At 44.0% G+C, this 19,796-nt stretch overlaps 1 protein-coding gene across 3 annotated transcripts in view; it reads right to left on the bottom strand.

Moving 5' to 3' along the window:
* The window catches only part of USP24 (ubiquitin specific peptidase 24), a 123,608-nt gene that overhangs the window by 40,504 nt on the left and 63,308 nt on the right, over window positions 1-19,796 (bottom strand). For all 3 annotated transcript variants that reach the window (XM_088447319.1, XM_088447318.1, XM_088447317.1), the window contains exons 7-25: window positions 18,617-18,682; window positions 17,938-18,003; window positions 17,162-17,236; window positions 14,754-14,912; window positions 14,492-14,606; window positions 13,999-14,102; window positions 13,566-13,673; window positions 12,797-12,892; window positions 12,558-12,719; window positions 9,683-9,790; window positions 9,311-9,460; window positions 8,255-8,386; window positions 7,276-7,387; window positions 5,360-5,436; window positions 4,336-4,476; window positions 4,206-4,259; window positions 2,887-3,002; window positions 2,461-2,527; window positions 1,571-1,681 (exon numbers count right to left, since the gene is read on the bottom strand). In XM_088447319.1, coding sequence (XP_088303445.1) covers window positions 1,571-1,681; window positions 2,461-2,527; window positions 2,887-3,002; window positions 4,206-4,259; window positions 4,336-4,476; window positions 5,360-5,436; window positions 7,276-7,387; window positions 8,255-8,386; window positions 9,311-9,460; window positions 9,683-9,790; window positions 12,558-12,719; window positions 12,797-12,892; window positions 13,566-13,673; window positions 13,999-14,102; window positions 14,492-14,606; window positions 14,754-14,912; window positions 17,162-17,236; window positions 17,938-18,003; window positions 18,617-18,682 — 2,019 coding nt within the window. The remainder of the gene's footprint in view (window positions 1-1,570; window positions 1,682-2,460; window positions 2,528-2,886; window positions 3,003-4,205; window positions 4,260-4,335; window positions 4,477-5,359; window positions 5,437-7,275; window positions 7,388-8,254; window positions 8,387-9,310; window positions 9,461-9,682; window positions 9,791-12,557; window positions 12,720-12,796; window positions 12,893-13,565; window positions 13,674-13,998; window positions 14,103-14,491; window positions 14,607-14,753; window positions 14,913-17,161; window positions 17,237-17,937; window positions 18,004-18,616; window positions 18,683-19,796) is intronic.

Consider the following 19,796-nt stretch of genomic DNA (forward strand, 5'->3'; position numbering starts at 1 on the left):
AACAGCCAAAAATGTGTAACTATCAGAATTATCTTACTATAAAAGTTTTGTGATGTTAACATGACAATATCACATTAATTTGTGGCACCAAATTCTACAGTGGATTGTTGATGGCATTCTAAATGATGCCATGTGCGCTATGTCATAAGATAAAGGAGGGAGGACGGCATTGTGCCCCCTCAGACATGCTCTGTGCAGGCTGGCTTCCTTTATTCCCCCTCCCACCTACATTGTCTGGGTGCCATCGTTGAATGCTCGCTCTCCTTTACCCGCTATATTCCATTCATAGTGTCTCATAATTCTGACAATCTCACCTCTGCATCGTCTCCAGGATTCAACCTTTCCTCGACCTTGAGGCTACTAAATCTGCTTAGTATCCCCCCTGATATCTCCTATCTGGGCTACTGCAACCTGCTACTCTCTAATCTTCCTTTCTCCCACCTCTCTCTTAAATCTACTGTATGCTGAATGCGGCTGTAAAGTCTCATGAGGCCTCAAACAAACTGGTTCTCACCCTGCGCAATCCACAATTCCACTGCGCTCCCCCACACAGCAGCGACTCTAACCCATTCTGCCTGCTCTTCCCAGGCTATTGGGTCATTGGAAGTTAATAGCTGTCATTATATTGGCCAGCTTTAAATCTCAGGGGCCTGTTCATCATCGGAGGCCGTATGTAAGCTTGCAAGCAGGGCCCTCTTACCTCTATGTCTGTCTGTTATTACTCTGTTTTGTTCTATAAATGTTGTCAATTGTAAAGCGCAACGGAATATGCTGCGCTATATAAGAAACTGTTAATAAATAAAACAAATAAATGTAAGTATTGCTCTCGGATAGTTTACACCGGAGCAATTCATCATTGCTCCGGTGTGGGGACAGCTCCGAAAGGCAGCTGTCCCCTCTGTTAGTGTCGCAAGCTACAGATGTAGCTGCGTTACTTACCTCCTCCCCGTCGGCCCGGCTACGCATGCGACCAGAGGTCACGCACGCGTACAGCCGCCGGGGAGTCCGTGAGAAGGCGGCAGAGGGATCCGCTCGGATCCCTCTACGCATCCCTGTAACTCCTTCCCATACAAAGGAGCGGGGAAACGAGAGCAAGCGCCGCCTGAAGATGGCTTTCAATTTTCTGAGTTTGCTGAATATCAGGAGGTCTTATTAGACCCCTGATGAATGGCCCGTTTATCGACAATGAATAGGCCCCTCAGTTTTAATTTTTCCTCTTGAGATGTCGGTTTTACGTTTATTATATCAGTGCACCAACCGTGTGCATTTCTGTAATTTTCCCCAAACAGACACTTGGTGGCGCCATATAGCTAAAAGAGACCAACGATTAAAAAACAGCAGGAGAACTTTGATGAAGAGGGTTGTCAGCAAAACGGGGAGAACAGAATGGATGGTGACTACATTAATATGCTTTTAAATTAATCAGCCTGAGAACAAGATATATTAAGTACTCTTTGCCAGGCCATCGGTGGTACAGAGAACTCTAGATCGATTTATAGGAAAATAATTGAACTATTTTCTGTAACGGGTGACTGGCACTAAAACATGAAATTGTGGTGTGAAAACATACCTCTATGGTGAAAGTATCTTTGGTAGAATCATACGTAAGGTTCAGAGTTAATAGATGTCCATGAAAAGAGGCACCATGAGGTAGAATTGTCCTGGGAATAGAATAGAGATCCTGCAACAAAAAATATAAAAATACTCTCTTAAGCTTTTGACACCCAAAGGGCTGTGGCAATAGAATCTTTAGAGCCACACACTCCAAACTCAGCAAGAGACATCTATCCCATAAGAGCTGGCTGCACACACTGCGACATCACAGCTAACATTGGGGCCGTACTACAACATGTGGGCCCATAATAACACCACATTATTATAGTGCATGTTGGTAAATGACGCTATTCTAGGACAGCTATAAACCTGTGTGTGCGGTGCAGTCCTATTAGACAGCCCCAGTTCCATCTCTTACGGTGCGTACACACTGGGCGATAATACCGAGCGACTGCACGATTACGACATCGTAATCGTGCAATCGCTCAGTAATCGTGCACAAATCGTGCACTGTTATGTCGGAAACGACCAGCGATGCGCACTCCCGCTGGTCGTTTCCGACATTGTCCATCGCCTGAACATGCAGCACAATCTGACGATAACGACAGATTGGCATGTTCAGGAATGATGGTTTGTGCCTGCACTGAACGACTGATCGTTCAGTGCAGACACTACAGGTGATCAGGAACGACGGTACGATTATGATGTCGTAATCGTACTGTCTTTTCGGATCGCCTAGTGTGTACGCACCTTCAGGGCTACATTTCCCCTAAACAGGCCAACTCCAATTTTTAAATGGACTCCAAGGGCTACACAACTGCAACATTACTGATGTGGGGGAGCCTTGCCAATTACATGCTTTAACGTATGTTTGTTTTTTTACGTATATAATAATAAAAGACTTACCTCTATAGTGATCACATAGCGCTCTGCCAGTAGCAGAAGTCTCTCGATTATGACTAGTTTGGTGGACCTGGCAAAACAGAAGAAATATTACACCTATTGTATGTGATGCCCCAGGATTCTTATGGCATTTTAGAAAATCCATGTTGGTACCTGGATTAGTGATATGAAACTCACTGTACTCTCAAATGTACAAGCAGCCACATATAGAAACTAAGCAGCTTACAAACTGCACTCCATTGGGAACTCTCATGGATTATGTGAATTGGTGGTGCACATTTCTAAGTTTTATGATGAAGTGCCAAACAGAGGGCAGTGATAAACACTGTGGCAGGTTTAGGTTAATAGAGGTCAGAATAAGTATTATACTTGTATTAAACTCCTACTCTAAAAGGTACATATCCGCGTCCACAGCAGGCAGGCACTTACCTGTATGGGGACTGCACGGAGGTGGCCACTGACGGCATAGCTGTCGCAGTCAGCATTTTTGTAGCTCTGGTGACTGCATGTGTCAGGGTGGGGCCTCCGAGGGCTGAACTAGCGGCCTAAAAATTAATAAAGGCATTAAGGTTTATTTGCCAACATTGCTTACTTGCACTTGATTGATAAAAACGAATAGATAATTGGCTATCACTTAGTGAAGATGTGCACCTTGTAGCAATGTTACATGCACTCAAAGGACAACTAAGAAATGTGTCAGATGTAGGAATTTAAAACAAAAAAAAGACTTAGGGGTCTATGTACTAAGCCTTGGACAGAGATAAAGTATCAACCAATGAGCTCCTGTCATTTTTCAAACACAGCCTCTACCATACATTTATGAGCCGATTGGTTGGTCCATTAACGCTCTACACTCTCTCTCTCCAAGGCTTAGGGGTCAATTCTATTAAGTGCGAAGGGTGAGAGTTGCCGTTGCAACGGACCAGCATTTCGCACCCTTCGCGGCCCACACAGAGTCCGAAGATGCAGAATTTTGCTCAGAGCCCTATGGGGCTGCAAGCTAAATTCAGCGAATCCAGGCTGCCGTAAAGTGCGGCCTTTGCCACAAAAACTCGCACCGGCGAGATCATCGCGGCTAATAGGATTGACCCCATAGAACATCTCCCCCAAAATATGAAAAAGGAAATAAAAAACAAAGTAAACCGTGGAAAGGGGTTTAGGACAGTTGTTGTAACTCGCGACCGTAATTTGGGTATCTCGGCGTTAACTATGAGGAAGTGACCTCTGACGCGCACTCCCCTGTTGGCGTTGATGCCGAGGGTGGAGCCACAGGGAAGTGTGTATCAGGTGATTGCTGTAGCAGCTATGGCAATCACTTGACGTGCTTCCCTGTGGCTCCACCCACGGTGTCAACGCTATGGCGGAGCGGCACAATACATGATGGACACTGCGAGGGACTCCCGCCCAGCCCCGCCTGTATTTGATGAAGTTGATGAGAGCCTGCACTATTACAAGGTGAGCTGCTAAACCATTTTTTTTTAATGACCACAAAAAAACCCCACAAAGAGCAAATCTATAGGGAACATACATAGGCATAAGAGAGAAAAGCGGAAATCATCAACATAACACCATACAATTTTAGTAGCTCTTCAGGAGGTTTCATTATTCTCGAGTAGCTCACACCCCCCAATTAAGGTAAGCGACCACTGGTTTAGGAGAATAGCTAGATATACTGATTGTTTGTAACAGATAAATATGTACAATATAGCCTATCTAAAAACGTATGCTGACTATTAGTGACACCTTACCTCTAATCTAGTGTAGCAATCAGCTATGAACTTCTTGTGCAAAGAAACCGAATCCTAAGGAGGAGACAATACGTTACAGTGTATTCCTGCGACATTCATCCATCAATCACTCACTAAGCCCCCCACTCACTTTCTTCAGCCTTGGGTTGAGATTGATGTAGCTGTAGTTAATAATCAGCTGTATCGCCTCATTGGCAATCTCTTCATCTGGAGATTCCACCGCCACCTTCCAAATGAAATCCATGCCGATCAATTCCAGTTTCTCCACGTGCTGCCAATACAAGTACAGAGATACGTGGGACAGACAGACACAAAAAGTGCAAAGAGAAATAACCCAATGGTACCTCCATAAAAGGTCCACTTTGTTGAGATAATGCAACAGACAGTGTTTGGCGGATTACACTGGATGGACAGCAGGTGGCGCTGTTACGTAATGTGTTGGTGTGTTGTCAGTCTATATATAGTTATGTACTATGTTACAGGAATTTTGCAGAAGATAGGGATGGCCATCGGTGGGAAACCATCGATGTTTCAACCAACGATGTTCATCCCTGCGCCTATGATATACTGGGCTGCTGGCCAATCAGAACTAAAGGACGGTGCCAGGGAAGAGAGCTCCCTGTAAAGGCGTTAAAAAAACCCCCAAAAAAAACCCTCTCTGCAATTGATGGTGGAGATCTATTAGTTCTCTGCCATCAATGGCAAAACATACATTAGCTGTTAATCATTGATGCTTTGTAAATATCGATGGTCATCCCTAGCAGAAGATGTAGTGAAGTAAAGATGTTGCTCATGTTAATCTGTCATGTCTGTATGCTGTTAAACCAAACCAGTTTATTACAAAGTTTCACCACAACGAGAGCTTCCCCAGTGTGCGCCTACTGACAGTAGGAAAGAAGATTTGATCTAGTAACTAACACCTCTGATACCACAATTTAGCAGGGAAAAGGGTTCTCAATGGCTTAATGTATCTGTGCCCCAGTACATGTTATTATGAAGTACGTTCACACACCAAGTGTAACTATTCCAGTAATGTTCTCATGATTAAACAAGCCTATACCATCTGCAAAACACACACAGAAAATATACACTACACAAAAATAAATGGTGAAACTCGAGCACGAGTAAATCCCCGGTGATAATGGTGTACTCACCAGCTGGGTGCCTTGCCGCTTTAACCGATGATCACAAAGATTTACATTTTCAAAAAATGTCTTAAAAAGATTGAAACCTGCAAACAATATACACCAGAGAAGATCTTCAGAATTCGATATGGGGATTAGGCGGCTGTACACAGCCTGTACAATGTGTTACATGATATGGCGATCGGATACACTCCACCCAAACCCAGGTACGTTCGGAAAAGGTAACTCACCTGGGGTCCAGGTTCCTCTGCTGGTCGGATGCAGGTAACATATTGCCTGCCTGAAAAAACACCAGGTTGGATGGAGTGTGCAGTAGATCATATCAACTTCCTCCAACCTGGCCTTTATTTAGACCATTGTCCACCAAAGACATTTGGCATGAGCAAGTGTGGTTGTGTAATGATCTAGGTATCAGCAGGCCTGCCAGACAGCTTGGATACCAGGGCCCAATTAACAAAATATTTTGGGGAATTCCACCCAAAATGGAAAATTCAGGAATCATCTTCCAGTAAACTATTATAAGACAAGTGTTTAGTGATCACAAAGTACTATAATCTGAAACTATAAAAATAACCCCTACACTCTACTGCTGAATGGAATAATGTTAGACCCCTTTCCTGTTGCACTAGGATTCTGTGCTAACCCCTGGAGGTCCCAGGAAACACAAATTATAAAGAACAGCAGCAGTGGCAGCAGAACTGCTACTCTAGAGGCCTGGATCTTATCCTCCAGGAGTCATACAGTGCTTGGGGTGTGGGTACCGGACTTAGGGGACCCAAGTCCTGGAAGTAGTTTGGGTGGGAGAAGTGAAGTTTAGAGGAGCCACCACCAATAAGTACAAAACAGGGACCATCGTCCAGATTGATTTAAAAGTACACTACATGGCCAGAAGTATGTGGACACAAGAATATCACGCCCATATGTGATTGCTGAACATCTAATTCCAAAATATGGACTTGGGGCCTGATTCAGAGGCGCTCGCTATTTGCGAGATCTCGCTCTCAATCAGGATGGATTTAAAAAAAAAAAAAAAAAAATCAGCCTCCAGGCCGCTCGCATAACTGTGGGTGACCAACCACAGCTTTTACGAGTGACCTGGCGATGGTCGCGATTATCGCGACCATCGGGATTGCGACGAGACCCTTGTGGTAGGGTCTCGGTTCCCGCAAGCCCCAGTGAGCTTCCTGCTCTAATAGAGCAGGAAGTTCACTACTGACATCACGAATGATGTCAGTAGGGCCGCCCACAAACGGCAGGCGTTATTTAGCCTACAAAACGGGGCGAGCTGTCGATCAACATCGACAGCCGCCCCGTTTTGTAGCTAGCCCCGGAGTGAGTAAAGTTCTCACTCGCTCGGGGGCTCGCGTGCGCACTGGCCGACCAACGACCCGCTTGAATCAGGCCCTTGATCCCCAATCTATGAACAATAATCATCACTATTCCTAAAGACCCAAATCGATTCCTGCAAGACGTCTATTCCAGCTGGATTTCTGTGGCCTACAGTTAAGACCCAACTTCCTCATCCAAAGGAGGACTCAGCAGCAGCATCTACACACCGCACCCAGCAAGTATCTCCAGGGGACGGCGAAGGCGCCTGCTGGTGGCAGCAACTATTTTCCTACAACTGGAGGCACCATTGTGGTCACTGCTGAGATGAGTCAGTGAGTGTCTGGTGTCAAAGTAACACCAGAAAGAGTGGTCAGTAGTTTACGGAAGAAAGAAGAAACTAAGGACTCCGGGTATTCTATGTGCAGCTGGATGACTTCAAGTCCATGTTTTTTTTTTTTTAATGAATATTTACTGTAGACTATGATATGGTCAATTAAATCCAAACTAATAAGAAAATCTGGTTGGAGTCCATTGTGTCCCCGTACGAAGCGCCCACCCTGCACTCAGGCCTCCAGGAGGCTGCCAGCTTCTCATACCATTCATGGTGATTTCATAGGACTCCAGCTTCAGAATTTTCTCCTTAAAGAGTTGCTGCTGGACATCGCTCTCCAGGTCGTGCTGGCCTTTTGTAAACCACTCAAAACACATCTGTAAAAAAAAAAAAAAAAGGAATGAAAGTTTTGTGCGGAAGGAGGAGTTACACAACTATCCAAAGTCCATCATCTATAAGGAGTCAGCCAGCTCTGAGCACCAAAGTCCACTGTCTATCGAAAATCAACTCTATACTGACAGAAAACCAGTAATGCTGATCCATAGGGTCGGCACGTTAGGCCACCGTTCAGCGCTCAAACTGAATGGTTAATCCCAAGGGGCTCAATTAGTACCATTACCAAGCAAACCTCACCTTCTACAAGTAGCATCTGACTGAAGTCTGTTACCACTGCAGCCAGCTGTACCATAAGATGTGCAATGTACACAGAATGAGATACATCAGGTACTAACAATTCATCTCGCTTTTACCACTTCCTCCCAACAGTTTCTCTACTAGAACGTTACATTGCCAAATGTCCCTGTCTTCTTAATGAATACATGGCTCAACTAGGCATCCCCACTGGCTCAAAGGCAGCTACTGCCCAATCTTTAACAGCTGTGTGTTCCAGCCAGGCTCAATGTCTGTCAGGTTACATTGAGGGCCAATATGAGAAACGTCAAGTACTGGTTTTTATGTGGGGGGAGGGGGAAGGGGGCTTGACCAAGAGTTTGGGGTATATGATGCCCCTTTGCGAACACTGTTCCCCCCTAGTAGATGCTGTGTCACTAAGTAGTGACCGTGCCACAACATGTTGGGGCAACAGATCACCGACACGCCTGCGTCCAGGTACTTTACCCTGATTGGCTATAGGATATTGTAGCCCTGCCACAAAGGAAGAATTAATACAACGTGTGAGATCGGTCACTGCATTCAGGACTGGTGGAACACAAATCTGAACACACTTCCATCCGCTAAGGACTTACTTCGCGGTCAAGCTCGCAGACATCATTGCCGGTCACAAGACACTCCCAGATCTCTTTGGCGCGGCTCCAGCCAAGATACAAGGTGGCTTCTTGTAGGAAGAACGCCAGGAATTTCAGATGGGCTTCCAAATACTGAAATATAAAAAAATGATAGAATTACTTTTTTCAGCAGCAATGACCAAAGCAAACTATTTTCAATTGCAAAAAACCCCCCAGAGAATTTAGTACATTTTTTATAACCAGGTCCTTGGCTAGACAAGAAGAACATTTTTAACCTGGCACATCAAATAAACAGACAGAACTCTAATTTATGAAAATTAAAGTTTTTACTAGACCTTTTTATAACATTAAAAAAAATTTTTTTTCTTTAATTAGCTTAAATAGTCAAAACAGAGTTCATCCTTTATCCACGTGTATTGTGACATGCACCATGAAATATACAAATTACCGCATATGCACTTGTTGTGTCATATTTAAAAACACATTTTCAAAATGATCTCATTATAAAAAAAAAATTCCAAAATATTAATTATAGGCTGCTTTAATCTTGAAAATATTCACATTAAAATATCAGCAACAATATAAAGGTTATATTTTCCCCATTATTTTTTTCAAAATTACCAAACACTTCCCTGCCAAAAACATGCGGGTCATTCATTGAATGTGGTCATTTTGGATATTGAATTCGAAAGATCCCTATTAGCTGTAATGCATGGATATTGCATGGGTATTCTACCAGATGGCATTAGGGTGCACAAAACAGATTTATCAGGAAAGTAAGGAACATGTCAATGACGTACAAGTCTCAGAAACCGTTGTAGCAATTATGATACAGTTAATGTTATAGGGCTAACATTTGCAAAAAATGGCTATATGAGATGTTCCTGCAAACCATGTGCGTTTTGCTTTCAATAACCACTGGTTCAACACCTGTATATATGCCTAAGACTAAACTATGTGATGCTAAAAATACTTATTATGAATTAGCTCTAAACTGGGGAATACACTAAACAACATCAATTTGATTTCTATAGCAAGACGTTCAATGCCAGATACCTCCCGGTAAGTGTATCTGCCATCGACCAAAGATGATCCCACCAGGCCACCAGGCCCGACGGCGGTTACTGACAATCGATGGCACGCCACTAAACTCGCCGTCACCAACTTAACGATTTCAAAATTCTTCTTCAGGTCCTGAATGATGCTCTAAAAAATAGGGAACAACAAATTAAGACAACCTAAATGATCTTCCATGAAAACAGTGCTGACTAATTTGAAATAAATACTTCATCATGGTTAAAAGACAGAAGGTTACGACAAACCATTCCAACACAACTCTAACTATATCCTGAAAATATATCAACTCTAATGTAAAAAATAGTCAGGAGGACATTTGTGCCCCATGGGAGGGAACCCCCGAGCCTTTACCTTGTCTTGCTTTTGATAGGTCTGCTTGTTAAATGACCGAGTGATTTCATGAAGCTGGCGTAAGGCTGGCACCACCCACACTACCTGTGGATTGTTGTGCTGAGATGACTGGAAAGAGAGAGGAGACACCTTCATTATGAAAATGGTTCAAAAATATTCCAAAAACATAACTCATGATTATTGTACCATAGAACAGGGTTTCCTAATCTCCGTCGTCCAGAAACCCTAACAGTCCAGGTTTGCATGATATCCATGCTTGTGTGCAGATAGTATATTCAAAGTAGCCGAGATATTAAGCCACCTGTACTTATGCATGGATATACTTAAAACCTGAACTGTTAGGGTGCCTTTAGCACTGATAAACGATGATGCAACACTACCTAAACTGCAAAATAGTACAGCCGCTACAGAACCCTACAGAGCATACGCAGGCCTGAGTTGGGGCTTCTCGTAACATGTGCCCAACACACGCAGTCTCAGGAAAGAATGCTATCCCTACTTGCTCTCAAGAGAAGCAGACCGTATGGGTCCAGGAGGCTACAGCACAAATTCTGGTAGGGGATGGAGCACATAAATCATATACTGTACATACTTCCGGGTGTCCGCAGTTGCATAGAACCTGTTAGCCATTGGATAGGCACTGAAAGCTTTATCCAGCTTTATTTTAGAATGTAAGCTCTTACGAGCAGGGCCCTCTACCCTCTTGTGCTTCTCTCTACTTTAGTTTCATTTACTTCATACTCACCACTAGGGCACCTAACACTTGGTTGCTTATGCTCTGTTGCTTATCTGGGTGTTATGGTCACTAATGTAGCAATATACAGTCAGGTGCATAAATATTGGGACATTGACAGAATTTTCATATTTTGGCCTCTATTCACCACCACAATGGCTTTGAAATGAAACAAACAAGATGTGCTTTAACTGCAGACTTTCAGATTTAATTTGAGGGTAATTACATCCAAATCAGGTGAACGGTGTAGGAATTACAACGGTTTCTATATGTGCCTCCCACTTTTTAAGGGACCAAAAGTAATGGGACTATCAACTCAAAAGCTATTTCATGGATAGGTGTGGGTTATCCCTCGTTATTTCATTATCAATTAAGCAGGTAAAAGGTCTGGAGTTGATTCTAGGTGTGACATTTGCATTTGGAATCAGTTGCTGTCGACTCTCAATATGAGATCCAAAGAGCTGTCACTATCAGTGAAGCAAGCCATCATTAGGCTGAAAAATCAAAACAAACCCATCAAAGAGATAGCAAAAACATTAGGTGTGGCCAAATCAACTCTTTGGAACATTCTTAAAAAGAAAGAACGCATCGGAGAGCTCAGCAACACCAAAAGACCCGGAAGACCACGGAAAACAACTGTGGAGGATGACAGAATTATTTCCCTGGTGAAGAAAAACCCCTTCACAACAGTTGGCCAAATCAAGAACACTTTCCAGAAGGTAGGTGTATATGTGTCAAAGTCAACAATCAAGAGAAGACTTCACAAGAGTGAATATAGAGGGTTCACCACAAGATGTAAACCATTGGTGAGCCACAAAACCAGGAAGACCAGATTAGAGTTTGCCAAACAACATCTAAAAAAGCCATTACAGTTCTGGAACAACATCCTATGGACAGATGAGACAAAGATCAACTTGTACCAGAGTGATGGGAAGAGAAGAGTATGGAGAAGGAAAGAAACTGCTCATGATCCAAAACATACCACCTCATCAGTGAAGCATGGTGGTGGTAGTGTCATGGCGTGGGCATGTATGGCTGCCAATGGAACTGGTTCCCTTGTATTTATTGATGATGTGACTGCTGACAAAAGCAGCAGAATGAATTCTGAAGTGTTTCGGGCAAAATTATATGCTCATATTCAGTCAAATGCTTCAGAACTCATTGGACGGCGCTTCACAGTGCAGATGGACAATGACCCGATGCAAAAGCAACCAAAAAGTTTTGTAAGGCTAAAAAGTGGCTTGTTATGCAATGGCCAAGTCAATCCCCTGACCTGAATCCGTGCATTTCACTTGATGAAGACAAAACTGAAGGGAAAATGCCCCAAGAACAAGCAGGAACTGAAGACATTTGCAGTAGAAGCCTGGCAGAGCATCACCAGGGATGAAACCCAGCGTCTGGTGATGTCTATGTATTCCAGACATCAGGCTGTAGTTGCCTGCAAAGGATTTGCAACAAAGCATTAAAAAGTGAAAGTTAGATTTAGGATTGTTTAGTTTGTCCCATTACTTTTGGCCCCTTAAAAAATGGGAGGCACATATAGAAACCGTTGTAATTCCTACACCGTTCACCTGATTTGGATGTAAATACCCTCAAATTAAATCTGAAAGTCTGCAGTTAAAGCACATCTTGTTTGTTTAATTTCAAAGCCATTGTGGTGGTGAATAGAAGCCAAAATATGAAAATTCTGTCAATGTCCCAATATTTATGCACCTGACTGTATATTATCAATGTCCTGGTCCTGTAGTGTATTTTTCTGTAAGTCGCTTGTCTACAATTGGTTTATGTACTTTGTAAGGCGCTGCGGAACACTTGTGGCGCCATACAAATAAATGATAATAATAATAATCATCCAATGGCTGGCAAACATAGAACATCCTCAATTCAATGGAAAAGCACACTTCCACGAAACTGTGATTATCGATGGTTGTAACCATCGTCTCTCCCAATGTCCGTCCCTATAAACAACTGAAATAGTGGAACTCCCAGGGCGAGGTGGGGAAAGAGCAATCATATTTAGATGCAATTTTGTATATTTTAGGCACAATACACCTTTTCGTGGAAAGACCAACTATCCGGGAAAACCAGAAGACCTGGGCTTTCCAGATAATAGATCCGACAGCTATATAGCAGAAGATGCACCTTCTTAATGTCCTCTATGCACTTTATAATGTAACTCCTCTTCACGGTCTCTTTCACTGCATAGGCGTCGCTAAGGATTGTCAGGTGCTCTTCTAAGGCTTGTTGGATTAAGTTGCACGGTAGAGTGGGCAGGTGGGCGAGTTCCCAGAGGACTTCCAGGACCTGTAGAAGAACAGACGTCATGAGTCATGAGGCCCCAACGGTCTGGAAGGAACGCCTGCTTGTTCCGCGGGGCTCACCTTTCCTGTCGTGGTCTCGTTGCGTGACTCTCGCCCAATGCGACCTATGAAGCTCAGCAATTTTTGCCGTACCCGGTCGGACTCCGTTTCCCAGCTCTACGGAGAGGAAGAGAGAAAAGTGGACACTGGCGAGGTACAGGATAGATGACAGCAGTGTTCTACTCATACAGCCTTCTTATATAAATGGATGGAAAGGAATTTGTATAGAGCTGCCTGTATACTACCCAATACTTCGGTTCCTAAAGAGAACGATGACAAAAATGTAGTCCACTGCAGAGGGGAAAAAAGGGGATGTAGTCGGCATCCCAGTGTGCGGGATGCTGACGGTCGGGATCCCGGCACCAGTATCTCGACTGCCGGCATCCCGAAGGTAAGTATCGGGGTGTTAAGGGGAGGTTAGGGTTAGGTAGCGGGGTTAGGCATTAGGGGGAGATTTAGGCACCGGGTAGGGAGTGTTACAATTAGGGTGCGGAGAGGTTAGGTTTAGGCACTAGGGAAAGAAGGTTAGGTTTAGGCACACAGGAGGGGGTGTTAGATTTAGGGGGGAGTTAGGGTTAGGGACCGAGGAGGGAGGGTTAGTGTTAGGGTAGGAGTTAGAAAATCACTCACCGTGCAATCCTATGGGTGTCGTGATTCTGGCTGTCGGGATGCGGCTGTCGGTATTCTGACCAGCGGCATCCCGAGAGCCGGGATTCCATACCCAACCCGAAAACTGTTACCCCAATTATGGAATTCGGCAGACTTGACTGGGGCAAAGAGCAGACTTTACCTTTTGAATAAGCACAAAAAGATGGTTGAGCTGTTCGGAGCTGAACTTCACAGCCGCAGCAGCAATAATGGTATGAATGTTTTCTATCACAGTGGAGGACTGTCCGGACTGCGCACAGGGAAAGACAACAGGACACTGCATTAGGGAACAGGAAGGAACCTACCTTCAAGAATCAAAGAACAGCTTAACACATTGTCAGCTACGTGACAGTGGTAAACGGGATATAGTGTGTTAATGTACAAGGTGGCATTACAAGGTGGGCGAGCCCTGCGATGCAATTAGTAAAATTTGCCATCGGACAACAGGAAACATGAAAAATGAAGAGAAGAATCTCCTGTGGCGCAGCAAAGAGCGAATATTTCCGTGTAAATGTAGATATAAGTGAATCGCACTAGTATAATGTAACAGGAGTGTGGCTTGTAATATCATGCACCTGTATCTTCCAGATTTTGGAAAGTTCATCCAAGGACAATTTACTGCCGAGCAGTTCGATTATTCCCTTTATGCGGTCACAGTACTGCGCTTGGTCAATGTTGCCTGCAGGGGAAAAACAAGGAGAGGTAAAAAGAAACAGCCAATTGGGGCAAGAGGGGGAGGAGCTTTTTCCAGTAAATGTAAAATGCTTAGACTTGCAACTACACTCCATGACAATCCAGTGACCCCTGGTGGATGATCAGAGAAAAGCAACTGAAAGGAGTAGGGGACCAGTGAGAACATAAGGAGGAGGACAAGTGCTTTTATCTGGTGCCCTCTGCATCCAAGGGGTGAGAAACAACCCCATGCCATTGTCTTGAAACCTCAAGTCGCGGCACATTCTGCTATCCAGAGCACCAAGCTGAAACGGCACCCAACGCCCATGGGGTGCCTACCTCGGCTCTAGCACATGCAGTAACACGAATACAAGACACAGAACATAAAATACACACCTTCCAGTGCTATTGAAAGGACAGAATTTTCCACCAGCCAGTCCAGAAGCCGGTCCGTGTCTATGGCATTCTTCACAGACTTCGATAAAGTGCTATCTTCTATTAATTTGGTTACCTTGGGAAGAACAGAATCATTCACGAGGAGGAAACTTTGTCTGCACTTCTTGTGTGCTTAAAAAGGATCCAAAACATTCTAATAGCAGTAAAGTGAACTAACGGCACACGTCTCAGCAGGCCTCTAGGCTCAGCACGGGCGACTTACTTCTTTAAGAGAATTCATTTTTGCGCTGAAGTGAGGAGATTTGAGCATTCGGAGTAAGATGTCCAGCCTGAGGTCGTCCACAACATTCACAAGGTCCGGCTGGAAACGCATGCAGAGCAGCTTAATGGCGGACAGGAGCTCTGGTATACTGACAAGCCTCTGGAAGACAGACAACTGGTATAGCTTACAATGACTAGCATGGGGGGGAAATTTACCTGTAAAGAACAGGGTTAAACAAAGTTTTAAGCTTCTCTTGTTCAAATAAAGCAGCGGTCTACAATTTCCTGGACTCTCTCCTCAGCGATAGACGTATTGCTGGGCAGTATGTGCATTATACAGGCAGCGCTTCTTAATTTCCCTGGACTCTTTCCTCAGAGATAGACGTAATGCGGGCAGTATAAGCATTATAGAGGCAGCGCTTCTACATTTCCCGGGACTCTTTCCTCAGCGATACACGTAATGCTGGGCAGTATGTGCATTATACAGGCAGCACTTCTACATTTCCCTGGACTCTTTCCTCAGCGATAGACGTAATGCTGGGCAGTATGTGCATTATACAGGCAGCGCTTCTACATTTCCCTGGACTCTTTCCTCAGTGATAGACGTACTGCTGGGAAGCATGTGCATTATACAGGCAGCGCTTCTACATTTCCCTGGGCTCTTTCCTCAGCAATAGACGTAATGCTGGGCAGTATGTGCATTATACAGGCAGCGCTTCTACATTTCCTTGGACTCTATCCTCAGCGATAGACGTAATGCTGGGCAGTATAAGCATTATACAGGCAGCGCTTCTACATTTCCCTGGGCTCTTTCCTCAGCGATAGACGTAATGCTGGGCAGTATGTGCATTATACAGGCAGCGCTTCTACATTTCCTTGGACTCTATCCTCAGCGATAGATGTATTGCTGGGCAGTATGTGCATTATACAGGCAGCGCTTCTACATTTCCCGAGACTCTTTCCTCAGCGATAGACATAATGCTGGGCAGTATAAGCATTATACAGGCAGCGCTTCTACATTTCCCGGGACTCTTTCCTCAGCGATAGACGTAATGCTGGGCAGCATGTGCATTATACAGGCAGCGCTTCTACATTTTCCGGGACTCTTTCCTCAGCGATAGACGTATTGCTGGGCAGTATGTGCATTATACAAGCAGCGCTTCTACATTTCCCTGGACTCTTTCCTCAGCGATACACGTAATGCTGGGCAGCATGTGCATTATACAGGCAGCGCTTCTACATTTCCCTGGACTCTTTCCTCAGCGGTACACGTAATGCTGGGCAGTATGTGCATTATACAGGCAGCGCTTCTACATTTCCCGGGACTCTTTCCTCAGCGATACACGTAATGCTGGGCAGTATGTGCATTATACAGGCAGCGCTTCTTAATTTCCCTGGACTCTTTCCTCAGAGATAGACGTAATGCGGGCAGTATAAGCATTATAGAGGCAGCGCTTCTACATTTCCCGGGACTCTTTCCTCAGCGATACACGTAATGCTGGGCAGTATGTGCATTATACAGGCAGCGCTTCTACATTTCCCTGGGCTCTTTCCTCAGAGATAGACGTAATGCTGGGCAGTATGTGCATTATACAGGCAGCGCTTCTACATTTCCTTGGACTCTTTCCTCAGCGATAGATGTATTGCTGGGCAGTATGTGCATTATACAGGCAGCGCTTCTACATTTCCCGAGACTCTTTCCTCAGCGATAGACATAATGCTGGGCAGTATAAGCATTATACAGGCAGCGCTTCAACATTTCCCGGGACTCTTTCCTCAGCGATAGACGTAATGCTGGGCAGTATGTGCATTATACAGGCAGCGCTTCTACATTTCCGGGACTCTTTCCTCAGCGATAGACGTATTGCTGGGCAGTATGTGCATTATACAGGCAGCGCTTCTACATTTCCCGAGACTCTTTCCTCAGCGATAGACGTAATGCTGGGCAGTATGAGTTAAGACTTTCGCAAAGTACCTTGAATTATATTCCCACCAGCCGTTAGCATTACCCTGGTTTTTTTTACCACCCTCATTATATATTTTGGGAAGGAGGATGTGTTTTCCTAACAGGCCGCCCTACAATGACCTAGTGTAGGCGATGCATGAGAGCAGAGAGAGAGCTAGAGGCTCTCATGTTATTAATACGGACACCCTGATCTGAGGTGACACCAATGATACATACATTCAGGCAATAATGAGAACTAGAAGTGCCACAAAAGTACAAGTTCATGGCAATAATACATAAACCTAATAAATATAAGAATAACAAATATAATAAGTGTAAATTTTCCTTTTTTTTTATTCTCAAACTTCCCAGCCCAGGAATTATATAATGCTGTAGAATTATACTGTGAATTTATAAACCCTATTTTCCTTTACATGAAAGTCTACAGGATCACATTATATTACCTTGTCCTTAAGATCTTTCTCTTCCACGCCCTGCACATACTTTAGCATCTTATGGATGACTGGATCCAGCATTGGCTGATGGGTAAGAAATATTGCACTTCAATTCTCAAAAATACATACAATGAATTACCTTATAAAGAGCCTTATTCAGAGTTGACCGTAAAACTTAATTTGCAGCTTTTCTTGGCCACAACTTGCACTTCCTGTTAATGCACGTGTGTCCAGAGGCGTCACAACAGGTGGCGACACCCAGTGCGGCACTTACCCATCCCTCGCGCTTATCAAGTGCCACGCCCCTGATGTGCCATTTTGTGGACATGGCTGCGTGTCACACTCCCGTCTTGTCACACTGGGAGACTTGCCCAGCGCTCCGGGAGCTGCTGGGAAACCCCCAGTACAGTGTGGCTCCATCATCGCTGCAGCAGTGTTCAAGTGACACCATCCTAAGGTTAGCACCAACCTCTGAATAAGGACCATAGTGTTAAACTGATGCAGAAAATGATCACACTGTAGATATATACAGAATTTATTCTACATTTCAATGTATTACTTCTCTAAAGAATGAAAATAAAAATTAAGTACAGGGCTTTTTCATACATATTCAGTATCACGTGGTTTATAGATATCAGTTACCATGCCGTTCCATGGGGGTCTAAGCTTAAAGCAGTCAATAGAACCAGTCATTTGGCACAGAGGTCTCCTCTCACGTGTTTCATTACAGTTCTATTACTTCCCTGGTTCCCTCGCCTCTCCCCAGGACGGAGCAGCACTCTTACCTGCACAGTAGAGGAATTGAGGTATTCTGCACAGACTCCAAGAGGTTGCACTAATGCCGACACTGACTGGTAGAAAAACAGAAAATAAGTCCTAAGAAGGGGAAAAAACATTCTGACCCCAGCTCCACAGAACATTATATATATCTATATCTATATCTATCTATACACACCTGAAAATTAGAAGAAAAAAAAAAAAAAGAGGAGGAAATCAGCCTACAAATATGACAGTGACTAAAGCGGTCAGGGCCAACAGCAAGAAAAGCTCATATTAAAAAAAAAAAAAAAAAAAAAGCGCTTCAATGTGAAAGCTCTGGAGTGACGGAAACCTTTACAAGAAATAGGTCTCTTAATACACAGCGTTAGCTGATCATCTGCTGCAGAGGCTCACACACAAATGGTGGATGTGGAAGCTCAGCAGCAGCATAGAAATGCACTGCAAGCATTTATAAAAAGAGGATATACAGTAATATCCACTTTTTCAAAAATAATCTCTTTAACAACTTTATTTGAAAAAATAAAGAAAAAAAACAAAAAAAAAACCCTGCACTGATAGATCGCCTTTAAGTTGCAAGATCAATAAAAGTGAATGGTCTAAAATAAGAAACCCCGCAGTCAGAGGCTGGACAGCCCACTTTATCTATGACCAGTTATAAACCAGATTAATAAACTGATGTCTTACCCCAAGTTCTATATCTTCAGAGTTCAGCTTAGACTGAATTGCCGTTAAACCGCCCAGCTCTCCAAACTGCAGAGAGAGAGAGAGAGAGATTCTTTATACATCAACCTCAATTACATTTCTGGGAGTGCTGGAAGAAAAACCTCCGGTATAGACTGCATGAACAGATGCATGAATGTCTACCAGATTAAGGTGCCGTATTCAATTAGAAGCGAAAAGCCGAGATCAGCGAAAAAGTATCGCTGATTGCGACTTTTCGCCAGGCGGAAACTTATCTCCATATTGAATTCCATCCGCTTTTCGCGTACGAGGAAAGTCAATGCAATGTAACAGGCGAAAAAGATTTGCCTCTGAATAGCAGGAGAAAAGTGGGGAAACCTCTCAGCACCCTTGGGACAGCCCCCCAAAGGATAATGGTGTCAAAAAATCCCCCCAAAAAAGTACTTTGATTTTGGGGGCGAAAAAGCACAAAGTGGGGGGGACAAGTTCGCAAACTAGCAAAATAAGGTTCTGGGGGTGCTCCAAGAAGGGGTCAAGTGTTTTTGGGATTGCAGGTGCTTTTATGAAGGAGGAATTTCACTTTTATTAAAACTACAATTAAGACTTTAAAAGATGCTAGCACCCATTTTCAAGTACCCCAAATTTGACAGGACTAGTTATTGCCTCCAAAAAATACTGCTTTATGCCATTCTTCACCTATTGTGCAAAGACGCTAATTAGAGGCAACTGTGCGAACGTAAGTACCCCAAACTGTTTTATTAGGGCTAATCGGGCGCTACTACATTGATTCCCCCATGTTCCTGCATTTTTTGGGGGGTTCAGGGTGATTTCCCCGATTCCGACACCACTTTTCGCCTGTTCCGACTTCGCGTTTCTCCGTTTTCGCGTCTTTTGGAATTGAATAGGGCGAATAGCGGGTAGATGCATGATTAGTTTCCGCGGCTAAATTACGCGATGTAGGCAAAATGTCCGGCAGGCGAAACTTTATCGCGTTCGCGAAACTAACTGAACACGGCCCTAAAAAGATAAATCCTACATTAATGCTAAAAATAAAGCTGGGTACACAATGGACAATATATCATTTGTGAAACGGCGGGTGAGCACAGATATTGCTGTATCGTTGTTCACAGATATATCTCTTTTGCCCTGCAGCATAGTCGATGGTCGATATATCTACAGATAG

This window comes from Taudactylus pleione, unplaced genomic scaffold (assembly GCF_031769625.1).
Source record: "Taudactylus pleione unplaced genomic scaffold, aTauple2 ptg000428l, whole genome shotgun sequence".
Lineage (NCBI taxonomy): Eukaryota > Metazoa > Chordata > Amphibia > Anura > Myobatrachidae > Taudactylus > Taudactylus pleione.